Source organism: Chanos chanos, chromosome 7, assembly GCF_902362185.1.
Source record: "Chanos chanos chromosome 7, fChaCha1.1, whole genome shotgun sequence".
Taxonomy (NCBI): domain Eukaryota; kingdom Metazoa; phylum Chordata; class Actinopteri; order Gonorynchiformes; family Chanidae; genus Chanos; species Chanos chanos.
Genome location: NC_044501.1, coordinates 48,781,305 through 48,795,581, shown reverse-complemented (window position 1 = coordinate 48,795,581; position 14,277 = coordinate 48,781,305). Strand labels below are relative to the sequence as shown.

At 42.9% G+C, this 14,277-nt stretch overlaps 1 protein-coding gene across 1 annotated transcript in view; it reads right to left on the bottom strand.

The window, feature by feature from the left end:
• Positions 1–779: 779 nt before the first annotated feature.
• Positions 780–14,277, bottom strand: part of LOC115816510 (adhesion G protein-coupled receptor L3) — a 160,955-nt gene continuing 147,457 nt past the window's right edge. The window contains exons 21-24 of the mRNA XM_030779464.1: positions 11,495–11,591; positions 6,281–6,421; positions 4,770–4,787; positions 780–1,624 (exon numbers count right to left, since the gene is read on the bottom strand). Of these exons, the coding sequence (XP_030635324.1) occupies positions 780–1,624; positions 4,770–4,787; positions 6,281–6,421; positions 11,495–11,591 (1,101 nt within the window). The remainder of the gene's footprint in view (positions 1,625–4,769; positions 4,788–6,280; positions 6,422–11,494; positions 11,592–14,277) is intronic.

The following is a 14,277-nucleotide window of genomic DNA, read 5'->3' as shown; positions in this document are numbered from 1 at the left end:
GTCAAAGTGAACGGAGCAAAGACAGAGGTCAGAGGTCAGAGTGAACAAAGCAGAGCAGATTACGCTGTGGAATGCTTGTATCTGTACATATACATAGAAATAGCTCAGAATTATCTGGTATTAGTTTTTTTCCTCTTTTTCATAATTGTTATTAATACAGCAAAAAAATCCAAACAAAAATATGCGGTATGCCGGTATACGCGGTCCTTCCGCAAACTGTCCGTGATCAGGGTTTGTACTCCACTCGCTGGACTGCTACAGCCACAGCGGGCTGACATTCACAAGAGAAGAAGAACATTTTTAAAAAGCAGGTGTGTATATATGGAAGTGTAATAAAATAAGGTTTTTTTTTTCGTTTGTATGATTTTTTTTATTTCAGTTTTGTTTAGTCTATGCCCTCAGCTAAGTGGTGGGAATGATTTGGGCCGGAATCCTTTTGGTTGTTGGAGATCTTGGAACGTCAGGAAATCTCCTTCTGTTCCTTTCCCATGCCCCCCCAGACAGCAGCTCAGTCAAGGTACTGCATGTCTCTCAGGCCAATAATACAAAAATGTCTCTCTTCATTAGGTGTCAAGTCCATTACTCTCTCTCTGCTCAACCCATTGCATTGTTCTAATGGTGCTCCAAACGTTTGTCTTCTCTGAGGAAACATAAAAAAGTCTATGAGTACTGACGGTCAACTAGTGCGCTAAATGGGCAGTCCACAGAGGGTGTGTCTGGTTGGGGTTGGTTGTGTTTCATTGTGTGGTTGGGGTCTGGCGTTGGGGTGTGATAGCCTCCTATAGGCTGGTGACCAGGTGTGATGGCTCTGGGGGCGGGTCCTCAGGTGAGATCTCCTCCTTATTGGGCGGTATAATAAAGCCATCGCTGCTGCCTCGGCCCAGCTGGTAGTAACTCTGAAGCTGGTGTAAGTGGTTATGGGAGCCCAGGTTGGGCATGCTTTTGTAGTAAACATCGTCTGGTTCACTCACCCTGCCGGTAGGGGGCGCTGAGCCCGGTTCCTTATCGGTGTGGGCGTGGTCTGGAGTGTCGGCCAGCGTGGGCATGCTTGTGTAAAGCAAGTCTCTCTGGGGAGAGGGCGTGTCTTCTGCCCGCTCATCACCCAGCAGAGGGAAGAAACTCTCACTGTTTTCCTGAGGGATCCGCCGGCGGGATGACGTGGAGGTGGGGCCAAAGGACAGGGGCTGGTGGCTGAGAGCGGGGGCGGGGGGGTGTGGCCTTTGAGGAAGCAGCGGAGCGTCGGATTCCTCACGGATGAGCTCCAGACCCAAACTGTCGTCGTGTGTGTAGGATGTGCTGTCGTCCAGTCCCAGTGTCAGGCTGGCGGGCAGAGTGTCCTTGCCCCCGTTACTCACGTTGTCGACCAGTTTGTTGACGAGGTTATGACTGTGCTCAGCTACATACTCCTGGTTTTTTAAGTATGAGGGGATGTAGTTGGCCGTCAACTCTTTCAAGATTTTTTTCTCCAGCGTGGTTTCTTTGTGTGTGTTGTAAGCACGGTCGATGATTTGGACGCAGTCACTAAGGTAGTCAGCACTGGCCAGGCTGTAGCTGTTGGCATGGTTACCATTCAGTGGTAGAGTATCCATCACACTTGTATCCCGGGCATTGTTCAGAATTCCCTCTGAAAACACACAAAGACAGCATGTGTGTCAGAACAGCTGGACTTTTGCTCATTAGAATCACCTCATACCCACACACACACACACACACACACACACACACAAAGGAAAAAGGAAAGGGAGTAGTTTCTGAAAGAGTTTTTACTGGGCTGTCAGACTGAAGGATATTTTAATCAAGAGATCAAAGTCTCCTGTGATTAACGCACACTGCTGTCATGAAATACAACAGTGATATTACAACTCTAACAGGTCTGGATTAAGACTAGGTACAGACTTACCTTCACTTGTCTGATTCATGATTTATGAATGTGCTTCTATGTAAGTCATAACAAAAACATCAGCCCAAAACAAAGTAAAAAATTACATCAAAAAATGATAGGAAAGAAAACACACCTCAGTGATTCACAAAACACACAACAACTGAACAAGACACACATACTCAACACACATTAGACAAAGGGGAAGCATTGCCATGCCAGATGAGTGAAGTGTGCCCTCCTGGCCATTATTTAACACTGTCTTCTCAACAGCTACTTAACACTAACACTGCACTGTGTGTCATGTAGAGTAACAGTGAGGACTGAGTGTCATGTACAGTAACAGTGAGGACAGAGTGTCATGTAGAGTAACGGTGAGGTCAGAGAGTCATGTAGAGTAACAGTGAGGACAGAGAGTCATGTAGAGTAACAGTGAGGACAGAGTGTCATGTAGAGTAACAGTGAGGACAGAGAGTCATGTAGAGTAACAGTGAGGACAGAGAGTCATGTACAGTAACAGTGAGGACAGAGAGTCATGTACAGTAACAGTGAGGACAGAGAGTCATGTACAGTAACGGTGAGGACAGAGTGTCATGTACAGTAACGGTGAGGACAGAGTGTCATGTAGAGTAACAGTGAGGACAGAGAGTCATGTACAGTAACAGTGAGGACAGAGAGTCATGTACAGTAACAGTGAGGACAGAGTGTCATGTACAGTAACAGTGAGAACAGAGAGTCATGTACAGTAACAGTGAGGACAGAGAGTCATGTAGAGTAACAGTGAGGACAGAGAGTCATGTACAGTAACGGTGAGGACAGAGAGTCATGTAGAGTAACAGTGAGGTCAGAGAGTCATGTAGAGTAACGGTGAGGTCAGAGAGTCATGTAGAGTAACAGTGAGGACAGAGAGTCATGTAGAGTAACAGTGAGGACAGAGAGTCATGTAGAGTAACAGTGAGGACTGAGTGTCATGTAGAGTAACAGTGAGGACAGAGAGTCATGTAGAGTAACAGTGAGGACAGAGAGTCATGTAGAGTAACAGTGAGGACAGAGAGTCATGTAGAGTAACGGTGAGGTCAGAGAGTCATGTAGAGTAACAGTGAGGACAGAGAGTCATGTAGAGTAACAGTGAGGACTGAGAGTCATGTAGAGTAACAGTGAGGTCAGAGAGTCATGTAGAGTAACGGTGAGGTCAGAGAGTCATGTAGAGTAACAGTGAGGACAGAGAGTCATGTACAGTAACAGTGAGGACAGAGAGTCATGTAGAGTAACAGTGAGAACAGAGAGTCATGTACAGTAACAGTGAGGACAGAGAGTCATGTAGAGTAACAGTGAGGACAGAGAGTCATGTACAGTAACTGTGAGGACAGAGAGTCATGTAGAGTAACGGTGAGGTCAGAGAGTCATGTAGAGTAACGGTGAGGACAGAGTGTCATGTACAGTAACAGTGAGGACAGAGTGTCATGTAGTGTAACTTTGAGGACTGAATGTGATAGGGCTGGGTGTACCAGCAGGCCATGAGAAAGGCAGCAAGGCTGCCATACAAATCAACTTGTGAAATGAATTCACACCAGTGGGACAATGTAGACTAACTGTAAAGTATTAAATGTAATATAGATGAACCCTAGACAACTGACTGTACTTCAGACTGTCTCTAATGGACTGCTATTGGAATAAGGGTGACTAAATTTACAGGATTAAATTTAATGTGGACAAAATCAAAAGGTCAAAGACTGAGACTGAGGCCCTGTCCACACGACAACAGAATGTTTTGAAAACGATGTTTTTTCCTTTGCGTTTCAGAAAAGCATTGCATCCATTTTGAGAACTTGTCCTCATCGACACAGAGTCGCAAAAACGAGTGAAAACACTGTAGTGTGTATGCCAGGCCAGTGAATGGCGCTGTAACTTTGCCACTCAAATATACAAACACCACAGAAGAACACCACAAGCCGGCATACAAAGGTTTTCTTCTAGATTTGCTGTAAGAGCGTTAATAACCCAAACACAGCCTGATAGTCCGCCAGTGTTGTTGTTTCTTCTAGTGTGGGTTGAAAACACGAGGAGCCATGCGTGAGGGGGGGCCACCTCGTCATCGTTTCCAAAAGGTTCCGTATTCGCCTGTCTACACGGTGACGTAAGGGTTGCATTTGTTGTGGACGAAAGGCCAAAACGCAACAAAACTTTTCAGTTTTCGCAAAAACTGTTTTCACCGTTGTCGTGTAGACAGCCCTTGAGACTGAGGATCAGGGCGTGTACCTGGAGTGGAAGATAAGGACCAGACAGGGGGCGGAGAATGAAAGGATGAACGTGAGGGGACTTCTACTGCTTTCTGTCACACAGAGAAACATGTCCACCATTTTCTCTTCATCTTTATCTCATAAAGCTCTCCCAGGGAGAGAGGAGACCCCCAAGAAACACTTCTCCTCTCTCCACACTACCAATAATCAGTTTGGTAACAGCTCACATCCTGTCCCATGACAAACAGACATTCAAGTCAGACACTCAAGTGAAAAATACCAAAAATCAGAAGTACAGAGATCTTTGGTGTTGATCAAAGAGAGAACTGGCACAGACATCCTGAGATACTAAATTAGCCCTGTGGCATTTAGAAGTTGATTCTTTAGACACATCAAACACATTGTGTACTCCTGCATTTCTAAAATTTTGCATTGGGTTTTAGTGAAAAATGGTTGACATGTTTTTTGCAGAGGGCCAGTGGCCTGCATGGTGGTGTGAGTGTTTTAGACTGGTGGTGAGAGGGGCTGTGTGAAGGTAAAGTCTGTTTCCACTGCTATCATCTCCTTTCACTCAGAGAGAGAGGGTGTGACAGAGAAGAAAACTGAGCTGAATTACATCTGGTAAGCAATGTTTAGTCTGACTCCCAGACTTGTCTCTCTGTAGGGCTCTAAAAACGACAGCATGGAAGAAAGAAAGAAAAAAAACACACGTAAGCATACAGTGACAATGTAGGCTATTATACGCACAAACAGATACAAGACCAGTGTTAAGGGATGACACCACCCCTTCCCGTTTGACCAACGACTAAGCAAACAGACACACACACACACACACACACACACACACACACACACACTTACCCCCAAAAACTTTTGACAAAACTGGGTTCACAGTGTAAGGAAAATGTCTGCGTTTTTAGGTTTTTATGCAAATGAAGTCCTCTACACGAGTTCATGAAGAGGTAAAACTTCCCAATGATCAGACCTTGTATTGCACTGACATTTTACTGTGAAAAGACTTTTAGAACATGACTGTAACTCTATGGGTATTGCACTGACATTTTACTGTGAAAAGACTTTTAGAACATGACTGTAACTCTATGGGTATTGCACTGACATTTTACTGTGAAAAGACTTTTAGAACATGACTGTAACTCTATGGGTATTGCACTGACATTTTACTGTGAAAAGACTTTTAGAACATGACTGTAACTCTATGGGTATTGCACTGACATTTTACTGTGAAAAGACTTTTAGAACATGACTGTAACTCTATGGGTATTGCACTGACATTTTACTGTGAAAAGACTTTTAGAACATGACTGTAACTCTATGGGTATTGCACTGACATTTTACTGTGAAAAGACTTTTAGAACATGACTGTAACTCTATGGGTATTGCACTGACATTTTACTGTGAAAAGACTTTTAGAACATGACTGTAACTCTATGGGAAACTCTGTGCAGGTGCAGTGTGGTCTGTCTCGAGCCTTGTTTCTGATGTGAGAGGCTTTTACTGATATTATATTTCACGGTCACTGTGATGTGGAAAGCACTGGCACCTGCCTCTCTGTCCTTCACTGTTTTTTACTCTGAGAGCCCATGGCACCTGGGGCAATGATAGATTTTCTTATGGAATGCACAGAGGCGAAGGATGCAGTTTCCAGAAACTTTAAAATGCGATTAACACTCAAACACACTGAATTAAGACAACTAAGAGTAACAGAGAGGACATGAGCAGTAAATCCAGAGATATAGACAGAAAACCATTTCAACACAGAGCACATGCATGAATGATTCAGTAAATTAGCCAGCATATCCGACCTCCAGACGATCTCTTAGCGTGAGTCAGGGTCTGCTGCTGATTCCAGATCAGTGAATAAAACTCAACTTTAACAGCAGGGAGAGCCAGTTAATGCCAGTGGAAGCCAGACATGTGGCAACGTGAGAAAATGACAGAGAGTTTTAAGGATGAAATACAGGGCTGAGCCTGACACGTCACACTGAGTCGCAGGCAGGTCGTGATGTACTGACTTAACACAAGCTTCAGACAGAAAGCAAAAGCTCTTATTAGCATCCACGACACGCACGCACGCACGCACGCACGCACGCACGCACACACACACAGTGTATTAGAAGTGAGAGTAGAGAGGCTAGCACACCTTGCTGGCTGTACATGCTGACAGACGGGTTGTTATAGATGTTGTTATAGATGGCCGAGTCCCCAAGCAATGTGTTATAGGGGTTATTGGAACCATGAGATCTCAGCAGAGCATTAGTAATTAGATGGTTGGCCATGGCTCCTGACACACACACACACGTACACACACACACACATACACATACACACACACACACACACAGAGAGAGAGAACAGACAGATACATCAGCCAAACAGTCAAACTATCTTAGCATTGTTATTGGTCAAACATTTCAACTACAGCTGTGTAAGAGACAGAGATAGAGAGAGACAGAGAGAGAGAGAGAGAGAGAGACAGAGAGGGGGGGGGGGGGGGGGGAGAGAGAGACACACACAGAGGGACAGAGAGAGAGAGAGACAGTGTTGGACAGCTGAGGCCGATGAGACAGTCATACATTAGCACAGTGACCCATTATGAAACCACTCTATCACCGGCAGAGACATAATGCATGAGACATGAATATAACCCATAGATATATATCTCCATGCTTGTATGTGTGTGTGTGTGTGTGTGTGTGTGTGCGTGCATGTGTTTTCTGATCAAGTATGAATTGCCCTGTTTTGCTGTCAACGATTTTCATTTACAGAATGACCACTGCCCATTTCCAAAACACAAGCACACACATTCAAACACTTACTCTCTATACACACACACACACACACACACACACACACACACACACACAGAGCTATTCATTTACCTGATCCACGATTTTGAACTCCCACATTAAAACTTAAAGTCTCACACTAAGACCGTTATACTGATCTTTTGCAAATCTGTACATTACAGTTTGTTTTTGTTTGAAATAATGAGACAGTTATTTTTTTCAAGCTGTTGACTTCAGATGATTAATTACCCACATCCCAAAATATCCTCTTCCTTTGAAGCAGGAGAGAGCTGATCCAAAGCTGCCAACCCACTCACTGAGTGTTTGATAAACTGGATCACTTCCAAACGCTGCTGCAATAATCTTATACCTTCTGATAAATGAAACGTGTTACGCTAATGCTAACACAATGATTACAACCTACTCACCCCCCCCCCCCTTCAGAGATAAACAAAGAGGGAGGGAGGGAGGGAGGGAGAGAGAGAGAGAGAGAGAGAGAGTCAGAGAGACAGTTTAGCTAAATCAGATGTTGAGATTATAAACTGAAAACCATTACAGGTTTAAAAAGGTTAAAATTATCCAAGAATATCTTTGTTTGTTCAAAGTGGAGCAATAATACAATTTATTGGTATACTTTCTCTCTCTCTCTCTGTTTTTGTGTATGTCTGTGTGTGTGTGTGTGTGTGTGTGTATGTGTATGTGTGTGTTTGTGTGTGTGTATGTGTTTATGTGTGTGTGTTTGAGGTTCTGTGGTCTGTCTGTGGGTGTTGTGCATTTTATGTGTTTCAAAGGAAATTCATCTTAATGCACGCTATGTTCATTTGCTAGTGCACAACACACACACTCTCATCACGTCTGACATCACACACACACTCTCATCATGTCTGACATCACAACAGGGCTGGGCAATATGGCAAAGAATATGATCACGATATTTTTTTTCCATATTGATCAATATCGATATTCATCACAATATATTTTGATAATACTGCCAGTTTAAAGAGTATCCTGATAGTGACTAAAGCCTGAGCAAACCAGAGGGTTCATTAGTTAAACTTTAGAATATAGTTTATTTACAAAAATCGAATAACATAACATAAACATTGAACTGTGCAAACATGCTTTATCTGCCTTAAGAGAACAATACGAGTTAGCTTGCCTTGTAACATATTAAAATAATGTAAATAAATCTAAAAGCTGTGACTACCATCACAAATTCCTTTGGCAGGGCAGTAAACATCTCAAATGTTTGTAGAGGTTCAACCAAGACAAACAAGTCAACAAGTGGATCACAAAGGCCCTGGAACATTTAAGTATGACTGTAGGATAAATAACAACAACAGCAACAACAACAACAATAATAATATTAATAATAACAACAATAATAATAATAATAATAATAATACAAGTTTATTTAGAGCCCAATATCACTATTTACAGTCTTAAAGGGCTTTACATGTCCACAACAAAATTAGATCAAAATTATATTATCAATATGTTTGAGAAGATAGATAAGTCTTTAGTTTAGTTTTAAAAGTATGAAGAGAGTTTGCCTCCCTAACTTCTGTAGGTAAACCATTCCAGAGGAAGGGAGAGCGGTAGGAAAAGGCTCGTTCGCCAGCGGACTTCTTTTTAACTCTTGGAACGACTAATAGTCCAGAATCTTGAGAGCGCAGGGTGCGAGGTGGGTTAAAGGGTGTAATTAAATTGGACAGGTAGCCCGGCGCAAGCCCATGTAAAATTTGATATGTCAATAAGAGGACCTTAAAATCTTTAGTTTTAAAATGTAGTTTTAGTTGTGTTTTTGATATGAGTAACTAGAGAGAGAATAGAGTCAAAAATCACGCCATGTTTTTTACTTGTAAAGTCTTGAGAGATGACGTGGTTGTCAAAATTTAGGGTGAGTTCACTAGACATGCCTCAAGGTTAGCCAATTCAGAGCGGTCATTGTGCTTGATAAGTAAAAAAATCTGAGTATCGTCAGCATAACAATGGAAGTTAATGTTGTAACTACGAATAATGTCACCCAAAGGGAGCATGTAAATAGAGAATAGAAGAGGGCCAAGGACTGATCCCTGAGGAACACCATAGTTAAGCTTGTGGTATTCAGAGGTCACATTATTATAGTGGACACACTGCTTTCTCTCAGAGAGATAAGATTTAAACCAAGAGAGCGCCAGGCCACAAATGCCAATTTGGTTTTCCAGGTGCTAGCTGAGTAGTTTTGAAAGAAATGGGAGATTAGAGATCGGCCTGTAATTATTTGAGGCTTCAGGGTCAAGGTTGGTTTTTTTAAGTAAAAATCACGTTCATTTTAAAAGCGTTGGGTGAAACGCCAGATTTAAGTCTGTCACGCCGGTGGAGTGGAACACGCAGAACGCACAGAACTGTCACGCCGGTGGAGTGGTGCAGGACCCAAGCGCAAGACACAGATTGTAGTGACAAAAAGGAGGACTTTACTTACAAACTAAAGATCAAAATACACATGCAAACGGGAACAAAACCGATAACAAAAAGGTGCAGCAATAACAGTGTGCATACAAAACACAAACAACGATAGACCAAGGACAGGTGAAACACAAGGAGTTTAAATACAGAGGGAAAACTAAACAGGGCAAAACATGATTGGTACAAATTAACGAGGTTAATAAATGAGACAAACAGGAACAGGTGAGGGGTGGAGACAGACACAGAACAGGAGCACAAAGACATATCAAACTAAAAGTCCAAAATGAGGTGCAGGCTGTGACAAAGTCACATATTCAGTGGGTTAAGCATTGTTGGGCCAAGGGCAGAGAAAAGCTCTGTGTAAAGTTTAGTAGGATAAAATAAAGTTTAAAAAAATATATTTATTAATTATGTACTGGTATTACATCTCTCAAATGTTTTAGAGGTAGAAATCTGAGTAAGCACTATAATTTACAATAACATAACATAAACATTGAACTGTGCAAACATGCTTTATCTGCCTGAACAAAACAATACAAGTTAGCTTGCCTTGCAGCTTACTAAAATAATGTGAATAAAACTAAAGGCTAAAATTGCTAAAACCTGTGGACGGACTAACATGGGCCTACATGTTCACACTCTCGGTGTGGTTCCTAGGATGGAACCTTTTCACGTGATTCAGATTTGTTACGTTTCCCGTCTCGGCTCGGCACCGACCAATGACAGATTTAGCAAGCCGTTGTTCTGACGAGTTGTGCTACCTATCGATATGTGCTACTTAGTGGTTCTACGCATGCGTTTAGGGTTAGACTGTGCTATCAATTCGCACTACGGTAGCATTTTTTGACAAAGCAGCACAACTCGTCAGAACACCCTGTAGCTCAAACAATGCTTTGTGGTAGGAAATGGGCGTGTACTTTGACATGCAAGCCAAAAACCGCATACTGATTGGCTGTTGTTGTGTTTATTTGTGCTGTGTGACAGGCTGTAGATCTGTCCATATCAAGTAAAAATGCCCAAAGCTTATCATCGTTATCAACATAAATTTTTTCGCGATCCCATTTCAACATCGTTTTATCACCCAGCCCTACTTCACACACACTCCTGTCGTGTCTGACATCACACACATACACTCACTGCATCTAACAGCAAAGGCTTTTATTCCGTGACTGGTGTCTCTTTCTCTCTCCCTCTGTCTCACTCTCTCTCTCTTTTCCTCTCTCCCTCCCTCTTTCGGTGAATGAGGTATTAGTCGTCAGTGTTGTCTTTCGTTAAGAGCTGTGTTGTTGCCCTCTCTGAGTGGCTAATTATTGACACTCTGACACCTCCCCCCTCCATGTGCTGCTCATCCGTCACAGAAACACTGCATTACTGTCTCTGCTGATCTGGGCTCTGCACAGATTTACACACTCCACACGACACCAGCACGCCCGCACACACACACACACAGACAAACACACACACACAGCTGTCATCCAGGCTGTTAAATGGGCAGCTGTGTTTGGAATGGCGCAGAGAACCTGTGGGACTTAACACAGAGAAATCTCTGTGTATGATCTGGAACTCTACATAGCTAATGTACAACTTTGTTTTTCTGTAAGGCAGACCATTTTAACAAATCGGACACTAATGTAGAAAACTGGAAAATGTCTTAAGATGCAACCTCTTTCACTGATCTAAAGCTCAGTATTTCTCTTGAATGAATAACTCCACGGCAAATCTGTCTCTCAATTAGAACTCTACAAGTTAGAATTAGAACCTCTGTGTCCTGCAAACTCCTTCTAGGTTTAGCTGTCAAAAAGAGTCATTAAGCTGTCATTGCACACGGACGCTGTGTTTGGTTACCAGATTGTAGGTTTTACCAGATTTTCGATACAGGCCTTGTGTGTAAACATTGGATTCTGTTTTGTATGAGGGCTGCATTTATGGTAATAGTATGTTGTTTTGAATACGGACTGTATAAAATTTCATTATTAATTAAACTGACTTTTAAAAGTTTAGAAAGTATTAAGAATATAAAAATAATAGAAGATGAAACTTTATCCATTCATTTAAACAGAAAAATGGAGAAAGAGATTTCAGTGGAGAAAAACAGGGGAGGAAAAGAGAGAGCGGATTACCTCTGTTGAGGGACGCTGAGCTGTTCACATCCCCCGTGATGAAAGAGGATTCAGACTGTTTCCTGACTGTGTCGTTCCACATGCGCCGGATCCGGCTCTGAAGGGAACAAAACAATGACTTCACAACCACAGACTCATAAAGCTCCTTCTTCCCCACCCCAGAGCTCGTAACTCAGAGAGATCCCATTCCCCCAAGACCAAACCAGGGTAAAGAGAAGGCTGCTGCTCCAGCCAGCTGATGTGGTGAGATCAGAATAACTGATAGCACCATCACAGCAGCCCAGCCATAGATCCAATAAACAACCCCTACAACAAGCCTCACTACAGATAATCTCCTAATCAGAGTGGGATTACAAGGATCTTTCATTTTACTGTCGGGTGGCAACTGGAGGAGAGACTTTTTACACTGCAATACGTGAGCTAATTAATGTTTCACTGATTCTGGGGTTTGTACAGACTCTCCCCATGTCCCCCTGTTTCTCTCTCTCTCTCTCTGACCCTCTCTTCCTCCCCTTTTTTGGCCCAAGCCTCTCTACGTTCAAAACCAACGCACGCCAAAGCAAAAACCACTGCCCTTAACACCTAACAGACACCACTGGCCTTAACACCTAACGGACACCAGGCTCGATGTTTAAGCACAGCAGCATCTGTACCATCTGGTCACACGTTGATAACGACCAATTCTATGAAGACCCCATCACCTCAGAGGTTAGTCTAACTTGGGAATGAGACTCGGACCAGGTCACGAGTCCAATCCGCATTCTTCCACTGTTCACTAGCCAAACAGAACAAAAAAAAGTGAAACCAACCTGTGCAAAACCTCGGAAAAATCGCACATATCGAAGTTGCAATGACCAATATGGCCGTAAACATACTATAGGGCTTTTAAATGACCACTGGCTAACTAACCAACTGCTGATAGTCAAGGGGTCAGCAAACCTAAGCTGTTTGCAATGTTAGAGCAATCATGTTCGATATCGCTCGGAAGCACGAAATGCCGCGGATACGAGTTATATTATGTAAAATTATTTAAACTGAACTCAGATTAACACTTCCCAAATTCCACAGAATGTCTCCTAGGCACAGCCACCCCGAAAAACATAGCGGCACCCCGAAAATGCCAAAGCACAGATAAAATGCCAGACCCCCTGCTATCCTACAGTTCAGCTTAGCTCAGAGTTTAGCTCCAGGCGGCTCGGTTCAGCTCCAGCGCCAGCTTCAGTGGAGTTCCGTGTGTCAGTCAGCCATCATGCAGCTCATCCGTTCATCTTGTTATCCCTACGTGTCCCGACGAAGAATCGGCCCAGTCTCACCACTTCAGAAGATCAGCAGCGATAAAAGTATCTCCTGGTACCAACTGGAAGGCCCAATCCAAATTCCCTCCCTGAGCCCTACCCCTCCATTTTGCACACTGCCCTATAGGGCAGGGGGTCCTGTCTCTTTTGGAGAACGAGGGGTGGTGGTCACCTACTAGCCCCTCAGATGGCCCTCCAAACAGAGCGTTTTCAGATGCAGACTTCAAACGGGGTGGTCAGAGCCGCTCTGGGAGCAGTAGAAGAAAACTCCCAGAATGCTTTGCGAACCGAGGCAGTGTAACGTGGAACACAGCTACTGGTGCGGGGAAAGAAGCCCACAACTTCGCAAGTAATCATGAATCATTTTAAAACCCGTTGGGATATCTCAGTTTAATGTACTGCAAAGTGTAATCGGATTGTTACAGACGCATTTCAGAAAAATCGCGATTCAGATTTTGAGAATAAAGTCATAATATTATGAGAATAAAGTCGTAATTTTACAAGAAAAAAGTTACAGTATTACAAGAACAAAGTCGTAATTTTACAAGAAAAAAGTTACAGTATTACGTGAACAAAGCCGTAATTTTACAAGAAAAAAGTTACAGTATTACGAGAACAAAGTCGTAATTTTAGACTATGTGTTATTTTAGAGGGAAAATATCAGAAGAGCAGCTTGCTACCTGCGTTAAAAGAGGAACGTGGAGCATCTTTTGAAGTTATACTTTAGGGTTTCACAAATAACGAAAAACTTAATCTTTTGTAACATCAGCACCACATTATCATAAGTATCAAAAATTCTGAGATTTGGAGAATAAGGTCATAATGTTAGGAGAATAAAGTCGTACAGTCATGATAATGTGGTCCTTCACAAGACCTTCCACACTCCTCACTTTACTGCAGGCTGCTCTTCTAATACCTCCTCTCGAAAATAACACGTAGCCTAAAATTTGCCCACAAAAGCATTATCGTAATGTTATGACTTTTCATACCGTCAAATTACGACTTGATTCTCAAAATCTCAGAATGTATTTATTTATTTATTTATTTATTTATTTATTCGCCAATGTGGGCCTAACACTCAGTCGTACATCTGATATCAGTGCAGGGCAGAGATTTCTATGGGCAGGACTACACTCAGATAGCTGACATGGCTGTTGATCTGATATCAGTGCAGGGCAGAGATTTCTATGGGCAGGACTACACTCAGATAGCTGACATGGCTGTTGACGATGTAACGAGTGATGTCCTAAGTAAAGATTTCAACCCCTACCCCTTGTGGCTCCGTTCTGAAGGGCCACTACCCAGTCGAGACCACTCCAGCACTAAGGTTAGGGTTAGGGAAGGGAATTGGGATTGGGCTAAAGTCTTGATTACAGTCTCCTGAACCACAGTGACTCAGGTCTCTCACACCTGCTCCTCTCTCCCTTTCCTCTCCTTCCCTCACTACAATTAGCACAAGCAACTCTACTACAACATCACTCAGGTAGT